This window comes from Triticum dicoccoides, unplaced genomic scaffold (assembly GCF_002162155.2).
Source record: "Triticum dicoccoides isolate Atlit2015 ecotype Zavitan unplaced genomic scaffold, WEW_v2.0 scaffold56440, whole genome shotgun sequence".
NCBI lineage: Eukaryota > Viridiplantae > Streptophyta > Magnoliopsida > Poales > Poaceae > Triticum > Triticum dicoccoides.
The window spans coordinates 1-19012 of record NW_021282317.1 but is presented as its reverse complement, the minus strand read 5'-3'; the positions used below and the strand labels follow the sequence as shown (position 1 = coordinate 19012).

The following is a 19012-nucleotide window of genomic DNA, read 5'->3' as shown; positions in this document are numbered from 1 at the left end:
CGTTCCTTGTTGGAACATCTATTTACTTGTTGGGATATCATTATATTGCTATGTTATCTTAATGCATCTATATACTTGGTAAAGGGTGGAAGGCTCGGCCTCTCGCCTAGTGTTTTGTTCCACTCTTGCCGCCCTAGTTTCCGTCATATCGGTGTTATGTTCCCGGATTGTGCGTCCCTTACGCGGTTGGGCTATAATGGGAACCCCTTGATAGTTCGCCTTGATTAAAGCTTTTCCAGCAATGCCCAACATTGGTTTTACCATTTGCCACCTAGCCTCTTTTTCCCTTGGGTTTCCGGAGCCCGAAGGTCATCTTTATTTTAGCCCCCCACGGGCCAGTGCTCATCTGAGTGTTGGTCCGAACTAGAGCCCTGTGCAGCGCCCCCTCGGGGAAACTCGAGGTTTGGTTTTAGTTGTACGGATTGCTCATCTGAGTGTGCCCTGAGAAAGAGATATGTGCAGCTCCTATCGGGATTTGTCGGCACATTCGGGCGGTGTTGCTGGACTTGTTTTAACCTGTCGAATCATCTTGTTGTACCGAGATACCGAGTCTGATCGGTGTGTCTTGGGTGGAGGTCTATTCCTTCGTTGACCGTGAGAGCTTGTTATGGGCTAAGTTGGGACCCCCCTGCAGGGATTGATCTTTCGAAAGCCGTGCCCGCGGTTATGGGCAGATGGGAATTTGTTAATGTCCGGTTGTAGATGACTTGAATTAAACTTAATTAAAATGAATCAACCGTGTGTGTTACCGTGATGGCCCCTTCTCGGCGGAGTCCAGGAAGTGGACACGGTGTTGGAGTTATGCTTGCGCAGGATGTTCCTTTAGCTTCTTGCTCGTGCTTCGCCTTCTCTTCTCGCTCTCTTTTGCGTATAAGTTAGCCACCACATATGCTAGTCGCTTGCTGCAGCTCCACATATATATTGCCTTATCCATTCCTATGAGCTTAAATAGTTTTGATCGCGTGGGTGTGAGATTGCTGAGTCCCTGTGGCTCACAGATACTACAACTCCAGATGCAGGTCCAGGTGATACTGCTCCAGTTGACGATTACGAGCTCAGGTGGGAGTTCGACGAGGACTCTCAGCGTTACTACGTGTCCTTTCCAGATGATCAGTAGTGGTGCCTAGTTGGGGTTATCGATTCAGGACCTTGTCGCACGTTGGGGGTCTTTTCTATTTTGGCGCCGTAGTCGGGCCATGAGTGTTTGTTTGATGGATGTTATTTATGTACTCTGAAGTGACGTGGCGAATGTAAGCCAACTATGTTATCCTCCCCTTTTATTATATATATTACATGGGATGTTGTAATGATTGCCTGACTTGCGACATTGCTTTCAATGCGGTTATGCCTCTAAGTCGTGCCTCGACACGTGGGAGCTATAGCCGCATCGAGGGTGTTACACTATGTTTGACAAGGTCGGCCTTCCAACAGCCGCCTACTCTGCACGTGCAGTTCATCGCGGGTGCCTTGAAGTCACTGTCGCCTTTCATCCAATTGCCAGTGAACTGGAGCGTCCTGTTAGTCAGACATATATTTCAACCTCTGCTTTCACTGATCTGGAAGAAGCACAGAATCACGTTGCGCGTAAAGCCATGGAATTCATGGAGCAGGAACACAGTGTGGTCCCAGGTGATTATAACTATAGCAAACTTCAGTCTGCTAGGCTTAACAATGAGTCACTACGTGAGCGTCTGAAAGAAAAGGACCGCAATATCGAAATACTGAAAAAGATCAATACATCTCTGGCGCAGCAAATGGAAGAGAAGAGCAACACTCTTGACTCCATTATGAAGACAAACAAAGACATGATGGAGAAGGTGTCTAAAAAAGATGTTGCCATTGAATCCATCAAAAATGTCAATCAAACACTACTGAAGCAGCTTGGTGAGAAACAAGTGATAATAAAAAACTCAGCAAAGGCTGGGATAACTCATTGGATACTGGATTTTCAGCAACCATCCAACTTCAGCGTCTGATTGATGAGGGCATGTCCCCTGGATCAACGCAGGCAGACATTGAGCTCAATGCGACTCTCCAGGGTGCTCAACACAAATGTGAGTACCTTGAGCAGAACACCATCCTTGCTGTTGAGTACCTGCAGTCCATTGGGACATATCCATATGACCCAAAGCCAGGCTTTACTGATGAGGAAGACAACTGTTCAGTGGACCCCGAACCCGTGCCACCAGAGAATCCACCCTACATGAGAAGCTGGCTGGATGATGAGGAGATCTTTCACAGTGAAGGTAATTGCTCTGCAAACTTCGACACTTTGCCCGAGGAGCACTTCTGACACAACATCGCCAACTTGCCAACGCAATCCTCTTGAGGATCGCTTGGTGGTATCAACTTACTATCTTCCACTGCGTGGTCTCTGCATCTTACATCTGCACTACGACCGTTGCTCTCCTATGTAATTCCCTACTGAACTTATTATCTATGTAACCTATGTGGCATGTGCTGCACTACTCTACTCTATTATGCCTACCCCAGCCCACTGAACTTTATGTAAATTATATGGTATGTACCAGGGATGTACTCCATTAACTCCAAGCCTATCGAACTTAACTATGTAAATTATATTCATCGTTGTGCTATTCTGGGCTATGCAATCCTTAGTTTGAACATGCTCTGTTGTATGCTTTGCATCAATGCTATGCCATCTGTGATGTGAGGAACTGCTTCTGTTTAATCGTGCGCATTGACACTGGTTGGCCGCTTATATTCCCATCTAATTTACCTTATCAACATTTCCATTTTTTTGACTAACAACATATAGCATCAATTATTTTACAGGCCACTAAAGGCACCTAGCCCAGTGCACATGCAACCCACAAGCCACAAGGACGATGGGGCGGCCCATCAAAAGGGGCCCAACCAGCTAGGTTAACTATATACCACCTCTCTTTGCATACTGTATTTTCAGATATGTTCCCCTCTCACTCCCACGACCCTCTTCTTCCAGTCCAGCCGCCGCCATGGATGAACCCCCCTCTGCATTGACAACCTCACCCGTCAAGCTGCCCACAAATGATGAGCTGTTGGTCAAGGGCTTTCCTCCGGTTAGTTCCAAGCTGTTGTCATCTCATTCTCCTCTTCATTCATAGATTTCATAACCCATTGCATGCTGACATTTACATTCTACCTTTTGTTAAATCAAAGCAATCACCTATCTGTGTCACCATCAGCAAGCAGTTCATTCTTGAACAAGCAATTGAGAGAATTGGTGGCACAATCCATCCATTCACTTTCACCGACATAGGCAGTGATGATGTGGGCATCTCTGTCTCTATTGACCTGCCCCCGCACAACAAAAGCCTGTCAAGCACAACAAAGGAATTTCATGGACCATCCATTGAATCTACGTGTGTTTCCGCCCTTGGATACCTTCAGAAAACAGGTATAGTCACGATAGATGATGCAAATTTTGCGGAGCTGAAAAAATGCAAAAGAAAACTTCAGGCTGAGGAGTTCTGGTCGTTGGCGCTCTACGATCAGGCCAACACCCTGCGTAACCAACTCTCTTCGCTGACCTAAGCCTAAACAAGAAGCTCATGTGCTATCTTCTACGCACAAGAATACTCCACGGGCCAGTTACCAAATCATGCTGTCCGAGGTAAAACCGCACGGCAAGGTATCTTCATTATCATGTGGTAGCACATACTTCATGCTCGTTTCTCTTATTAGTTGCTTGCCCCCAGGATACCAGTGAAGAAGAAAGTGCATCAACCCCGGTCACAACAAATACTAATAGGTGCTCTCCGTTCCATTTTCTTATCATTGTCTTCACATACAACCCAGCTGTGGCTTATGTGTCCTAACTACACAATTACTCATTGTCAGCATCGATCGTCTACCTTCTAAAAGTAACAAGAAGATGAGAACCGCACGCCGAACACTATTCCCTGGAAAATAGAGCAGCCCACACGCCATTGCAGGTAGGCATACATCATCTCCTAGACCCGTCTCAGACGACATCACACATTATTGTTCAAAATTTCATATGTTTTTTCAGACTCCCATCATCACAGCAACACGATGGAATAAGTCATTCTCCGAGTCTACGTTGCATTGAACCTTGCCAGATTCAGGACCCGTCGCTTTTGTCATACACGCAGCTTGATCTCGCAGCTGCATGGAACTATGTAAAAATGCATGGAACCCTCTGTTATGCTACTCCACTTAGATGCAAATTACATGCTTTTGTACCTTCTCACGTCTTCCTGTCATGTAATGGACATATTATGATCATATCATATATCTATCTACGTCGAACGAAGGCAGTTTACATTCACGCTTTATTGCCCCTGAACAATGAACATCATAATCTATCTTTTCAGCATGTTAGGATCACCTCCATTAACATCTCTGTGTGCTGTTGTTTGCCCCGTCGTTCGGCGGGCAAGGCGCGGCAAGCCGCGCCCCTATCTAGTATCTTATATTGTCAACATAATTACAACCCATTAACAGTCGCCTAAGGAGCGCCCTCTCGCGATGTCCACGTGGGCATAAGGGACTGGGCTGATTTTTTTTCTTTTTCTCCTACCCCTCTTCTTTCTCGCCTCTCGTTTCCACATCCGGCTGGCGGCTAGGGTTGCTGCCGCCACCACAACCGCCTCCACCATCCATGCTCTCCAGCTCCCCAAAGAGCTTAGCTATCTCCTCCTGGACCTCCTAACTCCTCTTCCCCAAGATTCGAGATGGAAGGGATGGGGAAGAAGAGGCGCCCGCTGATGGTGATGGACTTCTCGTTGACCGCGGCGGCGCAGACGGCGTCGAGGGGTCCAGAGACCGGGGCGTGGGAGTGGATGGCAAGGGAGCGCGCAGCCGTCGACCCCGTGCACTGTCTCCCTCTCTCCTCAACGACTCGCGGCGAAGAAGCCGCTGGAGGAGGAGCTCTACCTAGACGACGGTGGCCGGAGGACGTCACCATGGGGATTTGCTGCAAAGGGCCACCGGAGGAGGAGCCCAACTACAGGAGAATGCGGTGCAGCAAGAGCCTCGCCAGCATCGTCGGCATCGAGCAGTCCTCTAAAGCTCGTCCTCACCACCACGGACGTCGGTGAGGCCAGTCTCTCCTTCATCTCTGCTCTGCTCTGCTCTTTCTCTCTCTCTCTCTCTCTCTCTCTCTCTCGATCTGGGACTGAGTGGAACAACAAACCCTGATGATTTTCCTTGCTGTTCAAGGAGAGGCAGATTGGGATTTAGATTTGTTTTCTCATAGTGTGTTGTTATTTGATTTTGCAGGAACTGCTCCAATGGAAAGGTTGGATGCTCACATGGAAGAAGTGATCTGATTTTGCTCTCTCTCATCTCTCTTTGTAGATTTTTGTTCATGCTGGGATGTGTTCAAGTGTTGATTTTTGTTCATGTGTGGAAGCTGGGCTGTGTCTATATGTACATTTTTGTTCATGCAAGAATTTTTTTATTTACACTCATTAGATTATGTTATTCTCATGTGTAGCTCGTCATTTATCCAAAATATTGTTCTTCCATTTGGGGCTTTAGTTGCAGATTCATGCTTAAAATTATATTGTTCAGACGCATCTTTGCGTGCTTGTTTTGCTTTAACCCGTCGCCTAGCCGTGAAGCACTCTGCTGCAGCCTCTCACTTCACCGTCAACGACACTCTGCTCCAACCCGTCACTTCGATGTGAAGCCCTCTGCTGCAGCCTCTCACTTCACCGTAGACGACACACTGCTCCAACCCGTCTCTGTCCAGTCCCAGACAAACCTGTTGTAAAGGTTATTATTTTATGCATCTTTTGCTGCATCAACTAGGGCTGAAAGGGCTAAAATTATTCAACTTTGTTACTAGGGATCTGGTCATAGGTATTGTAAATACTAAATAGTATGATATCCTTTTAAGAAACAATTTTTCTTTTTGTTTTGATGTGCTTGTGATTTGCTCTCCAGGTTATCTTTCTTGAGAACTTATTGGTTTACCAATTTGAGATTTGTTTCATCATGTTTTTGTACCATGTCATCGGGATTTTCATTTGTTCTTCTGCCATACACGGAACATATTGCAGTGCTTCAGGGTTTTCGATTGTTCTTCGCCATACCATATGTATGCGTGTATATTCCTGACGTGTAGTTTCCTTTTTGTTGTGCAGAAGTGCTTATAATTTCTCATGCCCTCAACTACTATTTTAGCTTTAGTATGCTCTGGGTATAAGCATGGCCGCTACAATGGTCAGTACCAAGGGTGAGTGCCTCCACGTTTGAAGATGATCTCATAGGATGCCTATAACTATGCTTCTTTTATTTGGTAAAAAGAAACTATGCTTTTTTTATGCTCTTGGTTGAATGTTAAATAAGAAAAACAAATAGTATTTGTGTCGCCTTGAGAGGCACACCCGTTATTTATTTCGCGCAAGTTCTCTTATGTGAGATTCTTACTATTTTCTAAAAATTATGCACTGAATATTCTGACCATTAATTCTTACTAATAATAGGCTTCTTGGGAAAAACTGGGAAATGAATATATAACAAGGCGTGTGTTAAGGGTACACGAGTTGTAGACAAACTATTATGAATTGGAGTAACAAACTGAGTAAATTGATACGACAACAGAGCTTGAAGCTAGGAACTGCAAGTCTATAGTATACATGGATAGGAGCAGAGAAATAAACATACTGATCAAAATAGGTGTTATCTAAAGAAATGGTCAGAAGTGTGATCTCTCTTCTTATCAGCCAAACATGATCCATGTGAGCTAAAGAATTGGTCAGCAGCAAATAGCTTGTATTGTTCTTACTTCTAAAAAAGCATGACCGTATGAAAAAATGAGAAAGGTCCACTAAATAATTAGAGGGCGATAGGCGCAGCTGAACCAATGAAATGACCCTCCTGCAGATATTCAACACTTGTTTTACACTCTTTATGTCACTTTCTGATTAGTTGTTCGTGCAACTGACTGTGCCTCTTATTTCTTTTATTTTTCACTAGCATATTACAACAAATGGGTCCGCTTGTTGCAGGCAGTGTCCTCCTGCTGGCGGGGTTCCAAAGTGGATGTGGAACGCCATGACCAAGATCTTCAAATGTCCAATGTTTCATAGACTATATCCATGACAGAGGTCTCTTTTCTTTTAAATAAAAATTGACTTTCTCCTTCTTTTCCTTAGATAAATTTATGATTGAGGAGAATATATTCCTTCATGTGTTGTTTCAGTATAAACGACATAGAGTTGGTTGTACCCTGAGTTTCTTCCTTCCTCAAATAGATAGATTCAGAATTCTGACTACCCCCCCCTCTGCATCTTGATTGCAGTTCTATCTGAGCCTCAACTGGTCGAGTGTTGTGCCAACTGTAAGTCTCATTGTTAGTCAAGAATGCATGCTTGTTAGCACATGCATCTTCAACATTACCCTGGTTATGTTTCATTGTTTTCAGAATTGGGAATTGGTTTAATAATTTACTCTCTTTTGAGAAAATCGGTAGTTGCAGAACATACTATTTCAGTATCACGTACTGTTTTGCATTTTCCATTAAAATGGAAGGATTACCTCCTACATTGCAAGTAATCTTATTTTTTCTTTGTTATTTGTTTCCGGGAAACATGAATTGAATGATGATACTACAGATTTAATTGGCCATGTGCTTGCTTTTTACAGGAACGACCGATATATTGTTAAAAGAATGAAAGTATGCCCTGCCTGAAGATTTTAGCTTTCTTTCTCTTGAGAAGATAGAAGGTTTCTGGCCTGTTAACATCAATATAATTTCAATGATCTGCTACCCTTGTATATTTTCTCTTTGGTTAGACAAGAAGCTATTGCGTTGGTCAGTAGATCTGTCTTAAGTTTTAGATGTGGATGAAATGCTTCTTTCTAGATGTTTAGTCCATCAAGTAGTGTGAACTCATTTGGCTCCCAATCTGCTTTCAGCTCTAATGATTTGGATTACTTCAAGAAGGACATATAAGCACAAAATAGCAAAAAGATGACCATGAAGGCTAGAGCCACTGATGCAGAGAAGAACGTGCAAGAGCTGAATGCTAAGCCGGATAGAGTAAGTATGCGACTGTGGTTGTCTGTTGTGCTAATGTGCATCTTTATTTTTCTTCTTGGACAAGCTCGTATTTGCTCAATCCTTTGATAAACTCTTGTGGTGTTGTCACTGATTAAGTGGTCATTGTTGCCGTTTCTGCATTTATTACATGATAAATTTGTTATATTTGATAAAAAGGAGATCGATACTTTGTCACAGACTCATAGTGGGTTAACGATGGTTCATGCTGCTATTTTCTTTTCTGTATGTGATTCCAATGCTATATAAAACTTTGCTACAGCACACTTCTTTTGGGTAAATTCTACAAAGTAAATAAAGAAGAATCTGGAATGTTTTAGCGTATTATCATCTCCTTAATTTTAGGGAGAGCTGAGCCTCATTCCCTATTAAACCGTTATGTTGTGAAACAAAAATGGGATAAGGCTCATATCCTGCTGTCCTGGAAGACTTTTGGTGGAAGTGGAATCAAGGGTATATATCCCTTGAATCCACCTTTTCCATTAGGTGAATACTGTCTTCAAGTTGATAACGTTATTATTTTTTTATTAGCTTCAAAAGACAAACGGCGAGCAAACGGTTAGGATTCAAAAGACTAAAAGTGTTCTTAAAGGTGCAGAGGTTTGTGATATATTTGACTAATGTGGTACAGTTTTGTTATGCAGTTTCGTGATGCATTCTCCTCAATCCTTTGTTTTGGTATTTGTAGGAGGAGCTGATGAAGGTGCAGTCAGAAGCAACACCAAAATCAGAGCAGCTCAGAGAGGCAATTTTCAATCTTTTGTTGTAGCTGCTGTCATAGGAGTACAGTAAGGTAACATGACAGATTTAGACTGGATCAGCCTTTTCCTATTTGCTCCGTACTCTTAGTACCCTCAAGGGATTTGGCTTGCTTTATGGTCATTGATTAACAAGGTTCTCATTTGTACATGCATGTGTGGCAGAAAGAAAAGCAGCCGAAGGGGCGCCTCCCACCTGGGACCACCCAACTTCCTCTTAAGCGGCGCCACCCGGTGGCGCCCCAACCGCTAGTTACAATGTTGTGTGGCTGCTAGCTCTAGTCCCATGCGATTCTTCTCCACTCTTAGCTTTAGTTTCTACATACGTCATGTGTGGTAAGTACATGTCTACCAAGCAATTGTAGAGATTGTCTTGTCTCATTAATTCAGAATATTATCTCTAAATTGTAGCAATCTCTATTCTACGCAGGAAAGAAGATGACTTGGCTTAACAGCGAAGCCCAATTGCGTTGCAGATCATAAGTAGAGGGGGACCAAGGCGATATTATTGTGATTTACCAGAGGAACGATATTTCCCAACTTAGAGAGAATAGAGATTATCTTGTCTCATTAATTCAGAATATTATCGGTCAATATTACATACACAAAATTACAATCAAACCGAGAAATGGAGAGGAATGTGAAAACAATAACTAAAGACCGATTTGAAGAGGATAGTTGGAACCTCAATCAGAAAGATTTTTTACTTTCTCAAAATTTATTTTGCTAAAATCTAAGAGAACGATGCAGAAAAGTTCAACCACAAAATAATTAGTAGCACTCGAGGACCACAGTTAAAATACTTTGGCTCGTCTCATAAAGCAAAATAAAAATACTACCACTCACCACTTTTTTTGGACACTCAAATCTATTAACCAACTTGTAACACAAACAATGCCGAAATATATAAAAAAATTGAAGTTCTTGGGGTCTATCGCCTTCATCATCCTATCGAACGAGCCGATGATGCACCGTCGCATGTCGCTCTATTGCCAGAGCCAGCCTGCCATTGTTACTCATGGATGGAAGTCATTAAGGACATGATTCTACAAGACCAACACCCTAAGCAAGTAACCTTCCCACTGGAAGAGCTGCAACCAAACCTCTACTATTTATCACAGGCCTCACACCAGTGCCGGAGGCTGCATCGACGTGAAGGAAACGAAGCCAGAGGACCAAACTTCAAAGGGAAGCAGCCACCGTGTCAGAATAGCCGAGGAGAAAATACGCCCTCGAGCCATTGCCACAGCCGCAAAAAGGTACCGTCAAGTTGGGGAGACTTGAGTGAACCTTATTCGTCGAACTGGCGCCACCACCACCACCAACGAGGTGCCACCAAAGGGGACTTTATTGAGCACCACCACCATCGGAAGGGCCAAAGTGACGCACAACAAAAACCTACTTAAAAGCCTCAAATCAGGGAAAGCTGCACCTTCATGCAGTAGATACGGAACTCTCTGCACTCCCACGTTGACAAAGCCCACAGAGGAAAAGGGGGCCGCGAACTGTTGTCGGAGAAGAGGTGGTAGCACGGTGCGTCTATGAATGACCTCTCTTAAGGTTTGGAGAGGAACGGTTAGGGAAAAGGATGCCTTCTTCCGTGCCACTTCAATATTTGTTGTTTTTATCTTGGAACTTACTTTTCAGAGGATTGTGTTATGAACTTCTGGTCATTCGTGAATGAGACCGAGGCTTCAAGTAGACACACATGGGCAGCCATATTGGCTCTATCTACGGACATGACTGAACAAAAAGGAACTAAGCTCTTGAATTTGGTACATTCTCCCTGCAAGTCTTCTTCCATAGTTTGATGTGTCGAAGATCCGACAAGTACCATAGCACCATGTGTAGCTAACTTAAAAGAAAATACATGATACCATCATTAAATGGGTATGTCTAGGGCACATCTAGATGTGCCCTAGTTATTGCACATCTAAGTGACTCGCACAAACATAAAAAGGAAAAGGGAAAAGAGATAGGAAAATAGCCACATGAATCTCAGGTAAGAGCAATGACATGGGACTTAGATGTGCAATACTTATGTCACATCTAGATGTGCTTTAGCAAAACCAGGGTATGTTCAGGGCACATCTAGATGTGCTTTAGCAAAACCAAGGTATGTCTAGGGCACATCTAGATGTGCCCTAGTTATTGCACATCTAAGTGACTCACACAAACATAAAGAGGAAAAAGGAAAAGCGACAGAAAAATAGCCACACGAATCTTAGGTAAGATGAAGGACATGGGACTTAGATGTGCAATACTAATGTCACATCTAGATGTGCTTTAGCAAAACCAGTATTAAACTTATAAGTACTCATGAAATCTGCACCAGCTAGCAGGACATTTTAACCATCAATTCATCCATCACTCGAGATATCTGCTGCTTAGAACATCTGTACTAGTACATACTGTATTTATCATCACTTAGGATTTTGGAAATAAAAATGCACAAATTGATCACTATAACTCAATAACTGAGCATCTGTAAAACAACAGCACTCTGATGGATCTCTCAACACTACATCACAATGTACACATATCTGCATAATGGCACATACAATTCAGAAAAGCAGGCCAACACTAATGGGCGATCCGGCGATCAACTTCTACTTGATGGCTCATGGATGGCTCATCCACTTCCAAGCACAGTTACATCACGAGAGTTTATCCTAGCATTTACTCCTACATAGGTGCCTGTCGGGTGGTAGGTGCGACATATACCAACGGGTGGCTTATCATTGTGGGAGCCAGTAAGACATCGTCGGTGCCTGGAAACGGGATAAGGCGAAGACATGCACGCCGGCAAATCTTACCCAGGTTCGGGGCTCTCCTAGGAGATAACACCCCTAGTCCTACTCTGCGGGGTCTCCGCATGATCACTAGATCAAAACAAGTAGCTACAAGAGGCTCCTTGAGCTGTTTGGCTAGAGGAAGAAGAAGGGCAAGGCTAGCTCTCCTCTTCTCTCTATGTGGTGTCTAAAACTCTATGAGATCAACCCTTTGCATGGGTGCCCTGGGGGTTTATATAGGCCTACCCCCAGGGGTACAATGGTAATCTGGCTAGATGTGGGTCCAGGCCGTCGGTGTCTGTAGTCGTCGGCTTCTCCGCCGGCCACTAGGGCCCGCCGACTGGTGGGTCCCGCCGGCTACCGGCCTCTTGGCCGACATGATGGGCCCACCGCTTGGGGGTCTTATCGGCTGCTGGTTACTATAGCCTTGCTCTTGGTGACGATGGCTTTGTCGGGGTAAGCATGGCTACAGTGCCGCCGCCTTGCGGGCTTTCAATGTAGCCTCACCCCATCTTATCTGCTTAATGGTGCACAAACTTCCAGGGTGGGGGCAGGCCGACTGCTGGGAGCCACCCTCCCCTCTGGCCGACTGGTCAAGCTTGTGCTGCCTTCTGGTATCTATCTGGCAGGAGGGGCCCGCCGCCTGCGGGCCGTACTGACAGCCTGTCGTGGGTGATGCCATGGTCAGCATGGCGACAGTGCCGCGCCGGACGGGGAGTGGCCACCCCGTACGGCGTACTGTGGCCGTGCTTGCTCCGGGATTCAGGGGTGGCAGGCTTCACTGTAGCCATGCCTCGTCTTATCGCCGTTATGTGGGTGCAAACTTTGAGGGTGTGAGCCAGGCCGCCTGCTAGGAGTCGGTCACTCTGGTGGCCGGCTGCTAGGAGTCGGCCATCTTCGAGAGAGATCTTGGATCCTTGCCGCCTTCCGGCAGACGGCCGGTGGGGCAGCTGGCCAGGGGAAGGCGTCCCTACATCTTGGTTATTTGAGGGCTCAGTCGGCCCGATATTTTTTGAAGAGCCAGGGGGAGCCGGTTAGGCTACCCGTAGTCATTTACTCCGAAAGTAGTCCCCGAAGCTGGTCGGGCTTTGCGGCTGAAAGGGGGACGAGAAGCCTGAGCAGATTCCTATCTTGAAGAGCCGACAGCTAGGAGCTGGCCTCGATTAGTCGCGCTATCTGGAAAGATTTCGGAGTCTGAAGGCGAGAACCAGCTGGCGCGTGCGCCAGGCGGCGGGCCGGCCGCCCGCTGTCCGCGCGCCACGTGGCACCCTTCAGCTGGACTAGCCTGCCGGCCCACGCGCGTGACGGGATGTCTCTACAGGCTGGGGCCCACCACTACCATGCCTCAGCCCACGCGCGGATCCTCTACGACCGAGGCGGGCGTTTGGCATTCCATCGGCAGTTACCGCACGCCTTTAAGGCGTAATAATCGCGGGTCGTGGGGGAGCAGGCGTAGTTAATCCCACGTCCCCCATGTCCCACCCCCTCGGCTTCATCGCACCGCTCCTATAAGTAGGGGGAGGTGGGGGAGCGGCAGACGCACGCGCGCTCACCTCCGACTCCGCCAATTTCTTCGTCTCCTTCTTTGTCGCCGCTGCTGTTCGCCGCCACGCCGCTTCTCCGGCCACCTTGTTGCGTCGCAGCTTCGCTGTTGCGGGGTCGCGCATTCACCATCGCCGCGCCTTCTCTGTCAGCCTCTCGCCTTCATGGCGCGTGCAGGAGCCTGGGACGGCTCCAACATCCACGAGGATCACATTGATTTCCTCCGCAAGACGCGGCGGCTGCCCAGCGAGGACTATGTGAGGGTCCGCCTCACGCCGGAGCGGGAGATCTCGCCGGCGCCGGAGGAGGGCGAGCGGGTCATCTTCCGCTCACACTGCCTACATGGCCTTGGCCTGCCGGCGAGCGGCTTCTTCTGGGCCTTCCTCGACTTCTACAACCTCCAGCCGCACCACTGATGTCTACTACACAACCTTCTTCTTGTAGACGTTGTTGGGCCTGCAAGTGCACAGGTTTGTAGGACAGTAGCAAAATTCCCTCAAGTGGATGACCTAAGGTTTATCAATCCATGGGAGGCGTAGGATGAAGATGGTCTCTCTCAAACAACCTTGCAACCAAATAACAAAAAGTCTCTTGTGTCCCCAACACACCCAATACAATTGTAAATTGTATAGGTGCACTAGTTCGGCGAAGAGATGGTGATACAAGTGCAATATGGATGGTAGAAATAAGTATTTGCAATCTGAAAATATAAAAACAGCAAGGTAACTAATGATAAAAGGTAAATGGTATTGCAATGGTAGGAAACAAGGCATAGGGTTCATACTTTCACTAGTGCAAGTTCTCTCAACAATAATAACATAATTGGATCATATAACTATCCCTCAACATGCAACAAAGAGTCACTCCAAAGCCACTAATAGCGGAGAACAAACAAAGAGATTATGGTAGGGTACGAAACCACCTCAAAGTTATCCTTTCTGTTCTATCTATTCAAGAGTCCGTAGTAAAATAACACGAAGCTATTCTTTCCTTTCAATCTATCATAGAGTTCATACTAGAATAACACCTTAAGACACAAATCAACCAAAACCCTAATGTCACCTAGATACTCCATTGTCACCTCAAGTATCCGTGGGCATGATTATACGATATGCATCACACAATCTCAGATTCATCTATTCAACCAACACAAAGTACTTCAAAGAGTGCCCAAAGTTTCTACCAGAGAGTCAAGACAAAAACGTGTGCCAACCCCTATGCAAAGGTTCATGGGCGGAACCCGCAAGTTGATCACCAAAACATACATCAAGTGGATCACATGCTATCCCATTGTCACCACAGATAAGCACGGCAAGACATACATCAAGTGTTCTCAAATACTTAAAGACTCAATCCGATAAGATAACTTCAAAGGGAAAACTCAATCCATTACAAGAGAGTAGAGGGGGAGAAACATCATAAGATCCAACTATAATAGCAAAGCTCGCGATACATCAAGATCGTGCCATAGAGAGAACACGAGAGAGAGAGATCAAACACATAGCTACTGGTACATACCCTCAGCCCCGAGGGTGAACTACTCCCTCCTCATCATGGATAGCGTCGGGATGATGAAGATGGCCACTGGTGAGGGATCCCCCCTCTGGCAGGGTGCCGGAACGGGCTCCCGAGAGGTTTTTGGTGGCTACAGAGGCTTGCGGCGGTGGAACTCCCGATCTATCTTGTTCTTCGATGGTTTTAGGGTATATGGGAATATATAGGCGAAAGAAGTCGGTCGGGGGAGCCTTGAGGGTCCCACGAGACAGGGGGGCGCGCCTAGGGGGTGGGCGCGCCCCCACCCTCATGGCCACCTTGAAGCTTCCTTTACTTCAACTCCAAGTCTCCTGGATTATATCCGTTCCAAAAATAACGCTACCGAAGGTTTCATTCCGTTTAGACTCCGTTTGATATTCCTTTTCTTTGAAATATTGAAACAGGCAATAAAACAACAATATGGGTTGGGCCTCCGGTTAATAGGTTAGTCCCAAAAATAATATAAAAGTGTATAATAAAGCCCATAAACATTCAAAATAGATAATAAAATAGCATGAATGCTTCATAAATTATAGATACGTTGGTGACGTATCAGCATCCCCAAGCTTAATTCCTGCTCGTCCTCGAGTAGGTAAATGATGAAAGAAAGAATTTATGAAGTGTGAATGCTAGCAGGTGCACAAGTTTGATCAATGATAATTTCAATCACCTTTTCTAGCATGATTATATGTCATAACAGTAGTTCATCTCATAAAACTTCTCAAGATCAAGTAAAAAGCTATTCACATGTTAAAGCATAGACCATAAACTTTCTTGAAAACTAGCAAACTTCATTCTTAGTCATCAAACAATTACAATTCATCCTATTTTCTGGAAGGGTCTATGTTAGAGCTTTGATTTGGCAAACTCCACATACTCAACTATCATATAGTCTTCTACAATTGCTAACACTCATGCAATACTTATGGTTATGGAGTTTTAATCGGACACTGAGAAAGATAGGGGCTTATAATTTCGCCTCCCAACGTATTCACCTTTGGGTGATGTCAATAATAATAGTTCATGCTAACTTACATCTAATTGGATATATATATATATATATATAGAGAGAGAGAGAGAGAGAGAATGGATTTGCTACCCACACTAGCTCGGATGGTGCCTATCAGAACCATTCGTTTGCTTTGAGATCCGAACTTTTGAGTGGATAAGGTTGTGATTTTATGATTTGTTGTATTTCGCCACTGCAATAGAGGAAAGCTTCGACGGACCTTTTGCTTGTCAGTGGCCGAAAATGGAAGCCTACTACCTGGCTTTTGCAGGTGTATTCAGGGCAAGTGACCTCGCCGCTTTATGAGTTAGCAGTGTGCGGCAGTAGCTGATTTCGGCAAGCATATGACAACGGCTAATTTCGGATATTTGTCAAAAGTTCCACGGCGCCGTGTCCTGTCTACTGTTTTAAAAACTGCTATTTTCGTCTAGCAAGCTGTGAAGTGGCTGGCACCGTTGGTAAGAAGCAGCATTTACTCTACCGGGCTTTGTAAAGGGTGGTAGGGCTTTGCCTTTTTTAGTGCATGCGAGTTCAATACGGGTCTGGCCTTCCTTTTTACTAATGGCCTGCCGGATTATTAACTGCAATCTGCACAGTGAACAGAGGCTGCCATGCATGCGCAACAGGGTGAAGGTTGTGACCATGTCTATGATGGTGTCGTATGCTCGTGGATGGCATGGTTGGTCGAGCGCCTCTAATTGTCCAGGAAAGGTGGGGGTTTGGGGGTCGGGGTGTCACCCCTCGTACATGAAGGGTCGTCGGGTGTACGTCTTTTGATATGCACCTCTTCCAATGCGTGGATCTGTCCGGGCAGCACCGTTGTCGTCGTCATTGTCATTGTTGGTGGTGTTTCTTGGCACGCGGCGAATCAAAGTGATAGTATTGTGGGAGAGAACGAGAAAAAAAGCCAGTTAATTAGCTCCCGACATGCGGTTGAAAATTTTAAAAAGTGACGGTGATGTTGGACCCATGCAAAGATGGCCGTATCCTTACAAAAAAAAACATTCACTGATGTGCCGTTGTTATGAAAAAAAGCGATGACGTGTCCACGGTGAAGTAAAAAAATACGTACTGTGCCATACACCAAGGTGTGTACGACGAGCGAGCTTGTGTGCATGCCCATGGACCATATCTATCAAGAGGTAATAGCACTGCAGGTCCCTGAACTTGCATGTCAGATGATGGTTTGGTCCTTGAAGTTGCAAAAGTGAATTATTTGATCCCTGAACTTGTCATGGATGTGCAAGTTTAGTCCACAGCCAACCAGAACTCACCAAGTGGATGCCAAGTGGCCTGGCTGGTCAGCGCCGTGAGTTTTTCACTTAGCCCCCTCCCTTTCTCTACCACCGCCTGTTCCGCACCGTCTCCTCCAACTGGAACCGGTTCCTCACCGACGCGCCGGGGGCCGCCGCCAAGACCAAGGGCTCGGCCCCGCCGGCGGCGACGGTCTCGCTCTCGCTGCCGTTCCTCTTCGCCTTCGCCTTCGACCCCGTCTCGCGCCGCCTTCAGTGCCAGGCGCTCGACCCCTTCTCCCGCCGCTGGCTGCTGCTGCCCCCGGTCCCCTGCGGCGCCGCGGCCGGCTCGTTCGCCGTCGTGGGCCTCCCCGCGCGCGGCGAGATCTATGTGATCGGCGGCGTGGAGGAGGGCGGCGACAAGGCCGTGAGCAGCGTGGCCGTCTACAGCGCGGCGACCAACGGGTGGGGGCAGGTGGCCGGCATGAGGACGGCGAGGGGCTACATGGCGGCCGGCGAGGTGGGCGGGCGCGTGGTGGTGGCCAGCGAGGACGGAGAGGCGGAGGTGTTCGACCCAGAGGCCGGTCGCTGGTCGCCCGCGGCTCCCCGTGGCGGCGCGGCCGTGGCGAGGTACGACGCGGCGGCGGCGGGCGGCAAGCTGTACGTGACGGAGGGGTGGGCGTGGCCGTTCGAGCGCGCGCCGCGGGGCGCGGTGTACGACGCGGCGGCGGATGCGTGGTCCGACATGGCGCGCGGGATGCGGGAGGGGTGGACGGGCTCCTGCGTCGTGTCGGGCGGCCGGATGTACATCGTGGCCGAGTACGGCGAGTGGCGGCTGAAGCGGTACGACGAGCCGCGGGATGAGTGGCAGATGGTGGCCGGCGGCGGGGTGCCGCAGGAGGTGCGGCGGCCGCACGTCGTGGCGGGCCAGCTGGAGGAGGTCGGCGGCGGCCGGCGCAGGATCTACGTGGTCTGTAGGCAACATGTGATTGATACGCATTGCTATGCATACATGATCCTTCATTGCATGTGCGCCAAGCAAAAAAAGACGCAGGAGCGTGCTGTTCTAGTCCTTGCCTCACCAATTCCTGCCTGACCCAAACACAAATGGTAAGCTGCAGAAACGCATACTATGCCATTGTTTAGCAAACAGTGCCTAGTTTGAGTCGTTCTGCAAGCTATTGCCCGCGTGCCCTTGTTTAGCGGCTGGCACACATGCCAGCACACAAAAAGGGGCGGGAGTTCGACCACGCCATTACGTCCGCGGTCATGCCAGCACACTTGCCGACATACAAAAAAGGATGTCGCTCGCCGCCATTGGAAGGCGCCACCACGCTCACCTCGGGCAAGCACTCCCCGGAGAAGCGGGAGGCCTGCAGGTAAACGTGGAAGCCGGGTATCAGCTGCGTCGCCGACGCACGGGCGAGTCGGGCAGCACCATCCGAGGAAACGCGGATGAGCCGGTGCTAGCCGCGGCCACGGCGGCGTTGACGAGGCATCTCCGAACAAACCGTGTGTAAAAAACGAAAATGACGGTCTGTCTGCTCTTACATGTAAAGGGGTGTCGATACGCTCACGAACTACTATAAATGGAAAGGGTTCTCGTTTCTTAAGAAAGGGTTCCTACTATACATGGACTGGTGGTTCTCGAAGTGCATAATGGGGGTTCCCGCCTGATCGGTCCGTGCGGTCGAAGGGGTTTTTCATTCACCCGGAAAGACATGGCCTCCACCCCCAATGACCATGTGCACTGTGCATTTTGTTCACAATAAATATAGTTGAGTATCTATTATTCTCTCGATCCACCTCCCACTTGGATATAATGCAAAAAAACGGAGGTTCATTGTGATCTGTGAATGCATGTGTGCTTTGTCAACAGTTCGTGAAACCAAGGATAGATATGTGGCGTTGGTTTCTCGTTCACCTGAAAGAGGATTGCCACCCCATGTGCACTATGCGATGTTTGGACCAAATTGAAAGATGCTAAGCGACGACTGGGAGCCGTCGATATGCTCATGGGGAAGGCTATGGGTAGACGACGAGGACGGCAAGCACACTGGTCCATCTAGAAACATTGTAGACGAGGACGACAAGCACCGCAAACAAACATG

General features: G+C 47.3%; 2 protein-coding genes and 1 long non-coding RNA gene across 9 annotated transcripts; all 3 read left to right on the top strand.

The window, feature by feature from the left end:
• Positions 1–3515: 3515 nt before the first annotated feature.
• LOC119346972 lies at positions 3516–4294 on the top strand. Its single transcript, XR_005168043.1, has 4 exons — positions 3516–3616; positions 3702–3754; positions 3844–3938; positions 4016–4294. It is a non-coding gene; the product is annotated as an uncharacterized LOC119346972 (long non-coding RNA).
• Positions 4295–4504: 210 nt separating this feature from the next.
• On the top strand, positions 4505–9387 carry LOC119346975. 7 transcript variants are annotated; one of them, XR_005168045.1, is made up of 10 exons: positions 4507–5062; positions 5248–5745; positions 6117–6208; positions 6984–7082; positions 7277–7701; positions 7894–8017; positions 8567–8635; positions 8724–8828; positions 8959–9129; positions 9224–9387. XR_005168045.1 is itself a non-coding variant. In XM_037616023.1 (6 exons), the coding sequence occupies exons 2-5, from the start codon at positions 7949–7951 to the stop codon at positions 9067–9069; spliced, it is 306 nt and encodes a 101-aa protein (XP_037471920.1). In that variant the 5' UTR covers positions 7090–7315; positions 7894–7948; the 3' UTR covers positions 9070–9129; positions 9224–9387. The 7 variants fall into 7 exon arrangements, 3 of the variants coding, with proteins under 3 accessions (XP_037471920.1, XP_037471919.1, XP_037471918.1); XR_005168046.1 differs by having other exon boundaries at positions 4510–5062; positions 7277–7315; XR_005168047.1 differs by having other exon boundaries at positions 4505–5062; positions 7277–8017; positions 8567–8627.
• Positions 9388–13291: 3904 nt separating this feature from the next.
• Positions 13292–18280, top strand: LOC119346973 (F-box protein AFR-like; the record flags this gene model as incomplete). The annotated part of the gene is made up of 3 exons (XM_037616020.1): positions 13292–13390; positions 16996–17871; positions 18105–18280. Coding segments are annotated over exons 1-3 (1151 nt in total), but the record flags the coding sequence as incomplete, so codon positions are not given.
• Between the last annotated feature and the right edge of the window lie 732 nt (positions 18281–19012).